Below are 13,939 nucleotides of genomic sequence, written 5' to 3' on the forward strand. Positions count from 1 at the left end.
AATGAGTTCCAGCATTCAGTTTAAAGCTTTTCACTTTTCTCTGAGTGAACAGAGATAAAAAACACTGGACTCTGAGGTTACCAGGAGGATTCTAAAGAACCAAAGAAACCCTGAAATGTTTGTACATTTCAACTCAAGCTTCATTCTGCAGAGCATTTGGTTGGATTGAAATTGTTGAATAGACTGTCTAATCCGTCCACCACTCTGACAAAGAAACACAACCCAAGAGTTCATGATTGAATCTGTTTGAAACCGGACTCTAGTTTCCATTTCACTGACGGTCTTGAGCTCTGAGTCAACACTGAAGAACAAGGTCCCCGATACTGACAGAGTTTCCGCTGTGGGTTGGCTCTCAGGTAAGAGGAGGATCTGGGTCACCCGAGTTCTGGCTTCTTTCATGAACTTTCAAAAATGCCAGAAACACTTGTTCTAAATGCTTCAAAGCTAGTTTATTGGACAACTTTAAACATTCTCAGCTAAATGAAAAAAGAAAATGCAATGCAAGTTGAAAGTTTTTAACAAAAAAGGAAACATTTTCAGTTATGCTTCACATGAGTAGGCTCAGGTTTGATTTCCAGCACCACTTCCTTTCCCCCCACCATGGATGACACTGTTGAAAAGCAAAATACTTGAAATTTTCAAATACTACCTTTCATTTTAACTTAGTACAGTTTTACTTTACAGTTTTAGGTTAAATTTGAATAATTCTGAGACAGAAGCAAACAATGAAAGAAAGAAGCAGCAATAACAACTTTTACCCGTAGGCCGAATCCACAGCTTTAGCAGCTGCTGCCAAGATATCCGACATGGACCGTTTGTCCAGATCCTGCTGGTCCAAGTGTTTGTTACCATGGATCAAACTGAAAAAGGAAAAAAATGACTTAATTACACTTAAAGTGAACTCTTTCATGTTTCATATTTCTGAGACAGGAGCAAATAGAAAATCTTAGAATGAGAATAAAAGGTTTTACTGGTGGGCCAAATCCACGCCTTTAATAGCTGTTTCAAAAATATCCGACCAGGATCGTTTGTCCAGATCCTGCTGGTCCAAGTGTTTGTGACCATGGATCAAACTGAAAAGAGAAACAAAACAGAATTAAGCTAAAAGTTAACAATATTATTATTCAATCCTTCTGACATGGGAAAAAAGATTTAAGGAAAAAGGCAGGAAACAGGTTTTACTGGTGGGCCAAATCCACGCCTTTAGTAGCTGTTGCAAAGATATCCGACCAGGATCGTTTGTCCAGATCCTGCTGGTCCAAGTGTTTGTGACCATGGATCAAACTGAAAAAGGAAAAAAATGACTTAATTACACTTAAAGTGAACTCTTTCATGTTTCATATTTCTGACAGGAGCAAATAGAAAATCTTAGAACTGGAATAAAAGGTTTTACTGGTGGGCCAAATCCACGCCTTTAGTAGCAACTGTAAACATATCTGGCCAGAATCTTTTGTCCAGGTTCTGCAGGTCCTTTTCCAGGTATTTGTGAGCAATCGTTAATCTGAAGAAGAGAAAAAAACACTTAAACTGAACCGTTTCAGATGTAAAAATTCTGAAAAGGGAGCAGATATTAAGACTTAAACCCAGTCATCAAAGGCTTTACTATTGGGCCTGGTCAGCTGCTCGGATCATTTGTGACCAGAACTGTTTAGCTAGAAGTTTCTTCTCTAACATTTGCATCAAAGTACAAAAACAGAAAACTTCAAATGTCAATCAAAAATATCTGTGGCAACATTACAGTTAAATTTCTGGTTTCTTTTGCTTAACTTAGTAACAAAATAGAGTCATACGATGCACATTACTTATTACTGTCATCAGTCTGAGCAGCATCTTTTCCAGAGTATCCAGGATCTGAAGGAGCAGACACTGCCGGCTGAGCCGTCACGGTGGACAGCACAAGAAACATCACAATACTCTTCATCCTGTGGAAACAAGTCAAAATAGCAAATATTTGTGATTTTTTCATCAATTTGACTTCAGGTTCTTTCAATTTTAAACTAGATTTAAAAACATCAAGAGTCTAAAGTTTTACCTTTTCCAATTTAAAGATTGATGTGACTGAAAGTTTTTGGTCTTTTCTTCTCGGCGTCCTCTGTGAGAAGGCTTGGGTGCTGTTGGTCTCTTCTTCCTCCTTATATTTGTGCCAAACAGGTCAGATCCCATCTCTGTTGTGCAATCTTTCACAATGCTTTCAAACCCACAAGGTCCATCCCAAACAGTTTTCATCTGAACCAACAGAACTTAGCTGGGTCATGCAGGTACCACTTCCCACGGTTGAAGGTGTCACTTGAATTCCTGTGAAAATGGGATTTGATCAGCAGATTCACTGCATTGTGAGTCAGAGGCCATTTGGCTATGACAAAATTCTAACAACCATCCAGACAAAGCCAGGCTGACTGGACATGAGATCCTAGGAAACCCAGGGCAATGACCGCTGTAATAATAATAATAATAATAAATTTTATTTCAAGCGCCTTTCAGGTCACCCAAGGTCGCTGTACAAGGTTAAAATAAGAAAAACAGAATAAAACGTCAATAAGAAATTATCAGAGTAAAACATGAGTAAACATAAAGACATAGTAAAAAATAATAAATAAAAACATTTAAGATAGATACATAAAAAATTATAGGATAGAAAAACAGACAAACAGACAAATGAGGTTGCGATAACTGAATGGATTAACTGTATGATTGTTTGAAGAGATGGGTCTTGAGTTTGGATTTGAATAGTGGCAGTGTGTCGGTGTTCCGTAAATCTGGAGGAAGAGAATTCCACAGCTGAGGGGCAGAGCGACTGAAAGCTCTGCCCCCCATGGTGGCAAAACGGGCAGGTGGGACATGGAGTTGGAGAGAGGAAGTGGAACGGAGAGATCGGGAGGGAATGGAAATGTGAAAAAGGTCAGAAATGTAGGGTGGAGCCAGGTCATGGAGTGCTTTGAAGGTTATGAGGAGAATCTTGAAACTAACCCTTTGTTTTATGGGAAGCCAGTGTAAGTTTTGGAGAACTGGTGTGATGTGGTGGGATAACGGGGTCCTGGTGATAATGCGGGCTGCAGAATTTTGAAGAAGCTGCAATTTTTTGAGTGTTTTATTGGGCAAACCAAACAGGAGGGAATTACAATAATCGATCCTAGAAGTGACAAGACTATGAACAAGTACAGCAGTTGTATGAGGTGTGAGAGAAGGGCGGAGACGAGATATATTGCGAAGATGAAAGTAAGCAGAACGGGTGATGTTATTAATATGAGATTGGAACGAAAGTGAGCTGTCGAGGATGACACCCAGACTCTTTACCTGGGGGGAGGGAAGAACAGAGAAGTCATTGACAGAGATGGAGAAGCTATTGGATTTGGAAATAGTGGATGGAGTGCCTACAAGGAGGACTTCAGTTTTGGAACTGTTGAGTTGCAGAAAATTTGAAGAGAACCAGGAATGGATTTCTTGCAGACAGAGGGTAAGGGAGGAAGGAGGAAGTGATGAGGAGGGTTTCGTAGAAATGTAGAGCTGGGTGTCGTCCGCATAGCAATGGAAATTAATGTTGTGTTTATGGAAGAGAGAACCAAGAGGGAGGATGTAAATGATGAAGAGAAGGGGACCTAGGACTGAGCCCTGGGGAATACCAGCAGAGAGTGTGAAGGTGTTTGACATATGAGGTTTAATATGGATAAATTGACTACGGTCTGATAAGTATGAAGAAAACCAGGACAGAGGGGTGTGAGAAATACCAATAGTTTGAAGTCTGTGAATAAGAATATTGTGGGAAATGGTGTCAAAAGCAGCAGTTAAATCAAGGAGAATTAGAATGGACAGTGAACCGGAGTCCGAACCTAAGAGGAGGTCGTTTGTGATTTTTAAAAGAGCTGTTTCTGTACTATGGAGTGGGCGGAAACCAGATTGAAAGTGTTCGTAGATGTTGTTACTGGAAAGATGAGCACGGAGCTGAAGAGCAACAGTTTTTTCAAGGATTTTGGAAATGAAAGGTAAATTAGAGATTGGGCGAAGATTATTAAAGTTATTTGGGTCAAGACCAGGTTTTTTCAAAACTGGAGTAATAGAGGCGACTTTTAGAGAATGTGGAACAATACCAGACATGAGAGAGGAGTGAATAATGTTGGTAATTGATGGGAGAAGAGAAAGGAGACAGGATTTAACGAGAGATGTAGGAATGGGATCCAGTTGGCAGGTGGAAGGTTTAGAGTTTGTAATAAGGTCAGAAATGGTTTGTACAGATGGAAGTGAAAATCTTGAAAAGGTTGTTAGAACCGAGGGAGGAGTGAAGATGTCCACTCCAGAGACTGCAGCTTGGCTTGTGAGCTGTTGATGAATTGTAGAGATCTTAGAAACAAAGAAGGACATTAAAGCGTTACAAAAGTCAGGTGAGGAGAGATGATTAGGGAGAGAATCAGGGGGTTTTGTTATATTAGATAGAAGTGAGTAGAGGGTCCTAGAGCTATGTCGGTTAGAGTGAATCAGGCCAGAGTAATAGGAAGTTTTAGCGGACGCTATAGAATCTTTATAGAGGATAATGTGGTTTTTGTACATGTCCTTATGAATTATGAGTCCAGTTTTATTTTGAAGTCTTTCCAGTTGTCTGCCTTTAGCTTTGAGCTGACGTAGTGCAGGTGTGAACCAAGGTGCAGAGCGGGTGAAGGAAACTGATCTTGTTTTGAGGGGTGCATGAGCATTAAGAAGTGACTGCAAGTCATTGTTATACTGCAAAACTAGTTCGTCAGGTGTGGCTTCAGGATTTACTCTGGGAAGGTTGATGATATCGGCTGAAAAATTAGCAGTGTTGATGGCTTGTATCTTACGGAATGATATGATGCGTGGAAGTTTGAGTTTGGATACTGTGAGGAGGAGATTAAAGGTGATGAGCTTATGGTCAGTGAATGGGAGTGTGTGAGGTTTGCAATCAGAGGGAGTAAGTCCAGAGCAGCACACTAAGTCTAGCGTGTGTCCTTTGCAGTGAGTGGGAAAGTGAATAAATTGCTGCAATCCAAGGCTATCTAAACAGGATAAAAAGTCTTTGGCAAGAGGATTATTACAGTTATCCATGTGGAAATTAAAATCACCAAGAGTAACAATGTTCTGAGATAGTGAAGTGAAATGGGTCAGGAGATACGAAAAGTCATTTAGAAAATCCTTGCTGATTTTGGGTGGACGGTAGACTGTAGCAACTATGGTGGGGGCAGGACCAGAAAGAAGTAATGCAGAATATTCAAATGAGCAGTAAGTAGGAGCAGAGACAGGAAGGACTTTCCAGGACTCACGATAGATCATCAGGACACCACCGCCTCGAGCATGTGTGCGCGGCTCACTGGTGTACACAAATCCAGGTGGAGTTGCCTCATTGAGTGCAGTGAAGTCCCCAGGTTGCTGCCAAGTCTCTGTGAGGCATAGAAAGTCCAGCTTTCGGTCAGCAATAATGTCCTGGACCAGCTGGCCTTTATTGGTGAGCGAGCGGATGTTGAGGAGACCAAGGATGACTGTAGTAGAGTTAGAGGAACAGAGAGGAACTGGAGTGGAGCGGGGGAGAGAGGAGAGCACACTGTGGTCAACGCCTCTGGCCGGTGCCTCTGGGAGGCAGTGAGTGTTTGTTTTTCTTCCAACATGTCCTTTCACAGAAGACCTGACTGTAATAATAGTCCTAATAGGATAAACTGGGGGGGCAGCAGGTCTTGGAACGGAAGCAGTAGTGATGGTTTGTTGGAGGATGTGGGAGGAAACCAAATCTAGTCAGTCACTTCTACAAACCGATGTCTGTACGGATGAAGAGGAGGTTCGGACAGGTGTGGGCACGATGGGGGCAGGTGAGGTCTGGACAGAGTGTCTGATGTTGGCCGCTAAAACATTGCTGCCCAGTGGACTGGGGTGAATCCCATCATTTTTATAGAATGAAGTTCTGTTCCAAAACAGGTTAAAATTGTCAATAAAAACGAACTGTACCACAGCCCAGCAGGCTTAGTTACAACAAGACTTTAAAATCAGTGTGACTTCATTAAGGGAAGAGTTCCATCTTAATTTTAAAAACAGAAAAACATCACATGGATCCATTTGTAGATCCATCTAATAACCAAATCTGCGGCTTTCATTGAGATTCACTGTCACAATTCCCATTCCCACATTTACCCACTGATGGTGGCAGAGCTGCCATGTCAGGCACTAACCAGACCACCAGGAACCATGTGGGGTTCAGTGTCTTTCAAGGCGGTATGAGAACCAAACCTGCAACTTCCTGATCAAATGTCTCTGGACCACAGCCAACCCAGGTTAAGAGCCATATGGGTCTAAAAATGGTAAGAATAGGTGACTGGGCACCTGGAAAAGGTAGGTTAATGCAGTTTTCCTTCTTGCTGGAGTCAGATGCCTGGACAGTAGCTTTGTGTAGAGTTGTGGCACCTACACAAGGTGGACAAAAGGTTTGGCTCTCATCACATAATATTCTCATCCAATCCTCATCCCGTAAGCTCACGCCTCGGTTCATCGATCCATACGTCATCGACAAAATCATCAATCCCTCCTGTGTCCGACTCCGTTTACCGGCTGCACTCAAGATACACCCTTCCTTCCATGTTTCCCAGATCAAACCTGTCCAAGAAAGCCCTCTTTGCCCGCCGTCCGCTTCCCCTCCACCCGCCCGTGTCATCAACGGCGGCCCGGCCTTCACTGTCAGCCGGGTGTTGGGTGTAAGGCGCCGGGGTCGGGGCTTTTCTTTCCTGGTGGACTGGGAGGGTTATGGCCCTGAAGAGCAGTTGTGGGTCTCCCGTTCCCTCATCCTCGATCCCTCTCTTATTGATGATTTCTATCGGGCCCATCCTGACAGACGTCCTGGACCGCCAGGAGGCGGTCGCTGAGGGGGGATACAGTCATGGTAGCTCCAGGAGCCTTCCCCCTCCCTTCTCTGCTCTTCCTCTCCAGATTGGACCCAGCTGTTGGCACTCTCCTCATCAGCCTCCCTGCTCCATATTAGATGGACCTTCACCAGCATTCATCGCCAGTTTGTTTTCCTCTACGGTGCAGTACTCAGTCTCATGATCTCACGTGATCATAATCTGAATCTAGATCCACTCTCGTTCATGTATTCACGTCTACCTCCTTGTCTACAGGATCTATGTCTGCCAAACTGGGTCCACCCTTCCACCTTCTGTCCAGTTATGCCTGAGCTCCTGCCCTCCAGTCAAGCCACAACTCCACGACTCAGCCTCACACCAAGACTCCTCGCTTCGTCTCCATACACTGGGACGCTACTCACCGATTGGTCCACACGCCATCTCCTTTGTCTCATCATCCCAAGTTACTCCGATACTCTTGTACAATAAATTCTTTATATTCCACTACAAGATTTACGTGATGTTTCCGGGTTCCAGCATCTGGGTCTGTTTTTTCACTCCCCGCTATCGTGACACTTGATTGAATAGACCAATGATTGGCAGGGTGATCTCAAGTTGATTCGTTTATCCCAGCTGCCTGCAGATGTTCAACAATTGGATATCTGACAATCTGGATTTCTTGTGCATCTGGCAGTGTCACCTCTGTCAACAGGTGGGCTGTTGAATCTTTGTGTAGAGACATAGCAGGCGGATCAGACCGAGAGACAAACGCAGTCAACCCAAGGCCCGAGCCCCAGATAAGGGACCTACCACCGCTCAGGAATCCTGAGCAAAACATCTCCTAACCCCAGACATGAACCCGGGCCACTCAAGAAACGCCCACAAAGTGCTCAAGGCAGACCACCAGCCGGCCCTGTAGAAACTCTAGCAGCAGCATTTTAAGCCAATAAGGTTTTAGAGAGTTTTAGGACAGCCTGATGGTAAAGGAAGGCAGCAGTCTAATCCATCGATTTCCTTAGCCCTTTCAGGGTCACAGGGCCGCCAGACTCTGACCTGGCTATTGTTGGGAAAAAGCGGGGTTCCTCCTGGACAGGTCACAGAGCCATCAACTCCTAAAGTAAAAGATGCATGAACTGATTTCTGATTAATTCTGACAAAAGGACAATCTCCACTTTGGAAATTGTTTGGAGAGGAGAGAAGGACAACCTGGAAACATGATTTCTGGCAGAATTAAGAGCCAAGTCTTCATCAAAGACCACTCTGGGATATCTCATACAGAGACAGAATTAATGCCATTTGGTCAGAGCAGTACAAAGAGGGTTTATTGTAAAATTTAAAATAATTGACAGAAATTACAACAGAATCGTAACACATGTGCCCAAAAAGTCTCTGAGTCTTTAACAAATCTGAGAAAGTCAAATATGAGCATCTGTTCTGGCTGCATTCCTGCAGGTTAAACTGCAGCTGACTATGCGTCTCAGATGAGGAAATGATCTGGCAGATTTTCTGTCGCATCACTTCTTCATCACTTTATCTTATCACACCTCTGGCTGTTTCCTCTTGACGAGTCAGAACTTTGAATGCATTATTCAGACATGGAATGGAAAAGAGCCTTTGAGCCCTCTCACTTAAACTTTACCTTTAATGAAATTAAAAACACACATGTATGCATTCACAGATGCTTCATAAAAGGCTAAGAGTCGCACAATTTGTTGTTTAAAGCTGAACAATAATCCATGTCAATCAAAAATGAGCTTTTTTAGCAGACTGTGATCAAATATGATTTCACTTCTGAATGTTAGGATCTGATCTTTTAAGTCTTTTAATCTGTCAGAGGAAGAGGTTTCAGAGTAATTCAGGATTCTCTTTCATGACATGTTACTTCTTCCCACATTAAGACCTTCACATACAGCGGTGGATGGTTTTGAATAGGTGCAGACATACAACTATCTAGCCTGTAAACATGGGAAGTGTAGAAATGAAGAATCTTCTCAGAAGAAATCATCGGAACCTAAGAACGTTCTAAAAAAAGTTATTTTTGATGTTCTGCTTTGACACTGCAGCCAACCCGCCTTACGCGTCATCTGTGTTGTGCAGATTAAGTATGGTGAGTGAATCAGCCTCTTTTACCACAGATCCACAACAGACGAGCTCTTTCACAATCATTTGTGCAAGAAAATGTTTTGAAATGAAGCCTGAGAATTAGAAAAGTAACATAAAGTGTGAGCATTTAGGACAAAAGCAGCATCAGCGGCTACTATTTCCAAACTGGATAGATGTGTCAGAGGTTTCTAATGTCTTCATGGGGTTTTGTTCTACCTGTACCTGTTCCGATTTCTGTACGCGGATCTAGACAACCTCTTTCCACCTTCAAAAATGAGCTCCGTTTATGAAACGGTGTGAAAAACAAAGGGGTCTAGATTGTTTGGACAGCAGCCAAGATGGAAACAGTCCTGAATTAAAGAATAGAGGGACAGAAAACGGCAGAGGAACCGAAAACATCAGACCACAAAAGACTGATTAAAAAAGAAGGGGACTTGCAGAAGTTGCTGTAAACCCACGTAACAAACATCTAAAACTGTTACGCTCATGAGCAACTGATCAGTGGTGACAGCCTGGATCAGACGTGTCTGATACCTAAAGGAGAAATGCTGCAGTTGCTTTAGGAACATTTCTGTCAGGTTGGGGGGCTGTGGTAGCGTGGAGGACCCAAAATACAAAGACGGCAGCACACAGTTCCAGGCCAAGGGGATTATTCAATCAACAAGAGGCGCTGCAGAGCAGGAACAAAAAACTAAACTTACAGAGACCAAAACATGAATACATGGCAGGAGGGAAGCGACGATAAAGACGTTACGGACATTACATGAGAGACATTAAGACATAAGAGACGTTACGACGTTAGTGACGTTAATGGACCAGCACAAGAGGAAGGGAGAGACTAGACTTAAATACAGACAGGGCAGACAAGACACAGGTGAACAAGATTAGGACAGATAGGGACAAGGAAGTAAAACTCAGGAACATGACAAAACAGAACAGCTTTCAAAATAAAACAGGAAACAGAACCAAACATGACAGAACAAGAAATAAAGCAAAAACCAAGACAAAAGAAACCCAAACCATGACAGTACCCCCCCTCAAAGAACCGCACCGAGGTTCCAAAAGTCAACCAAGGGGCAGGGGGCCCCGAGGATTAACTTTTTTTTTTTTTTTTTTTTTTTTTTCCTAACTTGTCCTGTCCAACAGCTGGGCAGACAGACGAGAGCTGAGGGCCTCTTGTGTTGGACATATTTTGCTTTAACAAGAGGGGTTATTAATCTTCTGACAAACCAAAGGTATGTCTGAATAAACCCCTTTTGTAATTAAGGCCAAACTTTATTAATTTCAATCATGTCTGAAAATCTTTGGTGTTGGACCGGACGGAAAAGGAAAGAGGGGAAGAAGAGAGAGGGACGCTAGAGAGAGGGGGGGGTAGGGGGTGATAATAGGAGGGGAAGGGGGATAAGACCATGAAGCAGCATACAGCAACAAGTTTACTGGTTGTTAATCATTATGGTAAGGTTCAAATGCAGTACAAAAAGGGCGGGGCCTGTCCACACACACACTCAAATGTTATAAACACACCTGCTAGCTGCAAAAATGTCCACCTGTCGACATGTACACAAAACAGATAGTGTTCACACGCATACTTATGCCTGATAACCAACTAGTGTGAAATATTTCAGTCATTCAGTCATGCAAGCTATTAGTGCAAAGGTGAGCTAACACCAGTGCTCAGGTGAGGTTTTATGTTCTTCTAAAATGGATGGTGGAACGTGAAAAGAAGGAGGGAGAGTGCCCAGCCATCCCCACCCCAAGACCTCCCCCTCCCCCGAGGATTAACTTTGACGAGCAACAGAGTCCAGAGGATGGCCGCGCTGTCCGGTGAGGCAGGTCCGGAGGACGGCCGGGGGGCTGCGCTGTCCGGCGTGGCAGGTCTGGGGGACGGCCGCGCTGTCCGGCGTGGCAGGTCCGGGGGACGGCCGGGGGCCGCACTGTCCGGCCTGGCAGGTCCGGGGGACGGGCGGGGGGCCGCGCTGTCCGGTGTGGCAGGTCCGGGGGGCGGCCGGGGGGCCGCACTGTCCGGCGTGGCAGACGAGGCGGGTCTGGCATAAAGTCTGGGGCGAGCGTGGCTAAGACTGAGTTCTGCCAGCAATTGGCTGGCGGGTCAGGCTTAACGTCGGCCGGCGCGTAAGGCTTAACGTCAGCCAGCGGGTCAGGCATGGAGTCGGCCGGCGGGTCAGGCATGGAGTCAGGGTAAGGCATGGAGTCGATCGAGGGGTCAGGCATGGAGTCATGGTCAGGCATGGAGTCATGGTCAGGCATGGAGTCGACCGAGGGGTCAGGCATGGAGTCATGGTCAGGCATGGAGTCATGGTCATGCATGGAGTCATGGTCAGGCATGGAGTCGACCGAGGGGACAGGCATGGAGTCATGGTCACGCATGGAGTCATGGTCAGGCATGGAGTCGACTGAGGGGTCTGGCATAGAGTCAGCCAGCGGGTCAGGCATGGAGTCAGGGACTGGCATGGCAAAGTCAGACCGGGGTGCGTTGGGGATCACCACCGGAACAGGAAGGGGCTGGGGTGCATCCGGGACCACCACTGGAACAGGGTGTGGTGCATCCGGGACCGCCACCGGAACAGGAAGGGGCTGGGGTGCATCTGGGACCACCACTGAAACAGGGTGTGGCGCGTCCGGGACCACCACCGGAACAGGAAAGGGCTGGGATGCATCCAGGACCACCACTGGAACTGGTTGTGGTGCATCCGGGACCACCACTGAAACAGGGGGTGGTGCGTCCAGGACCACCTCCAGAACAAAAACGGGACGTTGAAGGTGGCGGCGACGACGATGACCCCCCCTCATGGCAAGACGACTCCCCACCATGGCAGGAGCAAAGAACTTGGCCTGGTCAAAGTCCCAGTAAAACCTGGTCCGTTTTCCTTCCAAGCAGTACGCCTCCAGAAGCTGCATGTCCCTCTCTGCTGGGTCCAGGAAGAAATATGGCTGGTCCATTCTTTCAGGTTGGGGGGCTGTGGTAGCGTGGAGGACCCAAAATACAGAGACAGGAGCACACAGTTCCAGGCCAAGGGGATTATTCAATCAACAAGAGGCGCTGCAGAGCAGGAGCACAAAACTAAACTTACAGAGACCAAAACATGAATACATGGCAGGAGGGAAGCGACGATAAAGACGTTACGGACATTACATGAGAGACATTAAGACATAAGAGACGTTACGACGTTAGTGACGTTAATGGACCAGCACAAGAGGAAGGGAGAGACTAGACTTAAATACAGACAGGGCAGACAAGACACAGGTGAACAAGATCAGGACACATAGGGACAAGGAAGTAAAACTCAGGAACATGACAAAACAGAACAGCTTTCAAAATAAAACAGGAAACAGAACCAAACATGACAGAACAAGAAATAAAGCAAAAACCAAGACAAAAGAAACCCAAACCATGACAATTTCATCTTCAGGTTAGCTTTAGCTCTGCTGTTTGTCCAGAACAGGCTGGAGAGGATGGTCTGGGATGGGATGGATAAGATCTTCAGTGACCTCCTCTTCATCACTGCTTCAAATGATTCCAGTTTGCAGCCATTGACAAAACACGCCTTCCTGATCCACGTCTTCAGTCTGTTGGTGTCACTGACTGCAGTGCTGCCCCCCCCCCCCCCCCCCCCCCCCCCCGCAGACCACAGAGGAGAACGAGGTGCTGGCTCCCACAGACTGCTAGAAGATCTCCAGCATCTTGCTGCACATATTAAAGCAGCGTTTCACAACCTTTATTGCACCACGGACCGGTTTAATGTTTGGCAAAATTCTCACTTACCGGTATGTTACATGTATGTTATATGTGGTGGACAGACGCTGCAGCAACGCTACAATAGAGGCAGAGACACGTGATAAAATGTACTCTGCACTTTTATTTTGACACGCTAAACTTTGTACATGGCACAGGTGTCATTCATCATCCTCTCCCCTTCCCACACTCATGGTGCTAAAAAGACGTAAACACAACAGGAAGAAATAACTAAAGCTGAAACAACACAACTGCCAGATGAAAGGACCCGTAGGCAAAAAGAAACACCCGTGATCAACCCTATTCTGACCAAAGCAGGCAAAGGGGATTGGTTTAATTCCCTGTGATGCCAGCTCCCACAGTAACCCCTGCAGCCTGTGGAACTCCGGCGGCAGACCAAACGTGCACGTGACGACACTAAAACACTACAACTACACTACTACAAAATAATATGACCTGCATGAAAACTGTGGTATTTTCTAAACATAACAATAAACAGGAATTATGACATGAGCAAAGTCCTCTCTGCCCTCCACACACCCTGGTCTGTTATGATCAGAACACGAGACGGACCCAGATGCTGAAACCCGGAAGAAGGGGACAGATAAGTGGTTGGTAAGTAGAAAAGTTTTTTTTTTTGCTGGTCCAGGAAGTGTTGTGGATAAGCGTGGCTGGCGACGCTGGAGGGGCTTAGTCCGGGACAGGAGCGGAGATCCTGGCGAGGTTCTGTGGCCAACCTGAATGGTGTTCAGAAGCGAGGCTGGAGGTCTCGACGAGTGGCGTGGCGAGTGGCGGGGCTGGAGTTCTTGAGGAGCACGGAGGCTGAGACTCTTGAAGGTCGGAGACGTCAGCGTGAGTAGAGAGAAAGCTGCTGCTCGAGGCGGTGTCAGACTCAGGTGACTATCTTGGCATGAGAGGAAAACCTGTGGCACAAAAACAAGGCAGGATTAGCGAGAGGTACAAGGCAAGGGGGCCAGACGTAGAGCTCAGGGAGACTAGGCACCATCAGGGTTAACGAACTGGCAATGAATGCTGGAGCTGGGTCTCCTTATGAAGAGCAGGTCGCTGATGAGGTGAGTCGTCACAGCTGGTGAGTCTGGAGTAGAGCATAGCTGGGAGGGTAGGAGCACTGACAGAGGCACCATGACATGGTCGCTATTATTATAACATTTAAAAATGCATTCAAAATCTGACTCACCACAGTGCTGAATGGTTGGAGGGAATCTCCCGTTGTGATAAATCCGTATTATAAGTA

General features: G+C 45.7%; 1 protein-coding gene across 2 annotated transcripts; it reads right to left on the bottom strand.

Annotated features, from left to right (window-relative positions):
* Positions 1 to 424: 424 nt before the first annotated feature.
* On the bottom strand, positions 425 to 2,178 carry LOC101155657. Of its 2 annotated transcripts, XM_004085103.4 has the most exons (7): positions 2,033 to 2,178; positions 1,803 to 1,922; positions 1,394 to 1,501; positions 1,183 to 1,284; positions 972 to 1,073; positions 759 to 860; positions 425 to 610 (listed from the first exon to the last, which is right to left on the bottom strand). In XM_004085103.4, exons 1-7 carry the CDS (start codon positions 2,161 to 2,163, stop codon positions 562 to 564), a joined length of 714 nt encoding a protein of 237 aa, XP_004085151.3. In that variant the 5' UTR covers positions 2,164 to 2,178; the 3' UTR covers positions 425 to 561. The 2 variants fall into 2 exon arrangements, with proteins under 2 accessions (XP_004085151.3, XP_020556153.2); XM_020700494.2 differs by lacking the exon at positions 972 to 1,073.
* Between the last annotated feature and the right edge of the window lie 11,761 nt (positions 2,179 to 13,939).

This window comes from Oryzias latipes, chromosome 24 (assembly GCF_002234675.1).
Source record: "Oryzias latipes chromosome 24, ASM223467v1".
NCBI lineage: Eukaryota > Metazoa > Chordata > Actinopteri > Beloniformes > Adrianichthyidae > Oryzias > Oryzias latipes.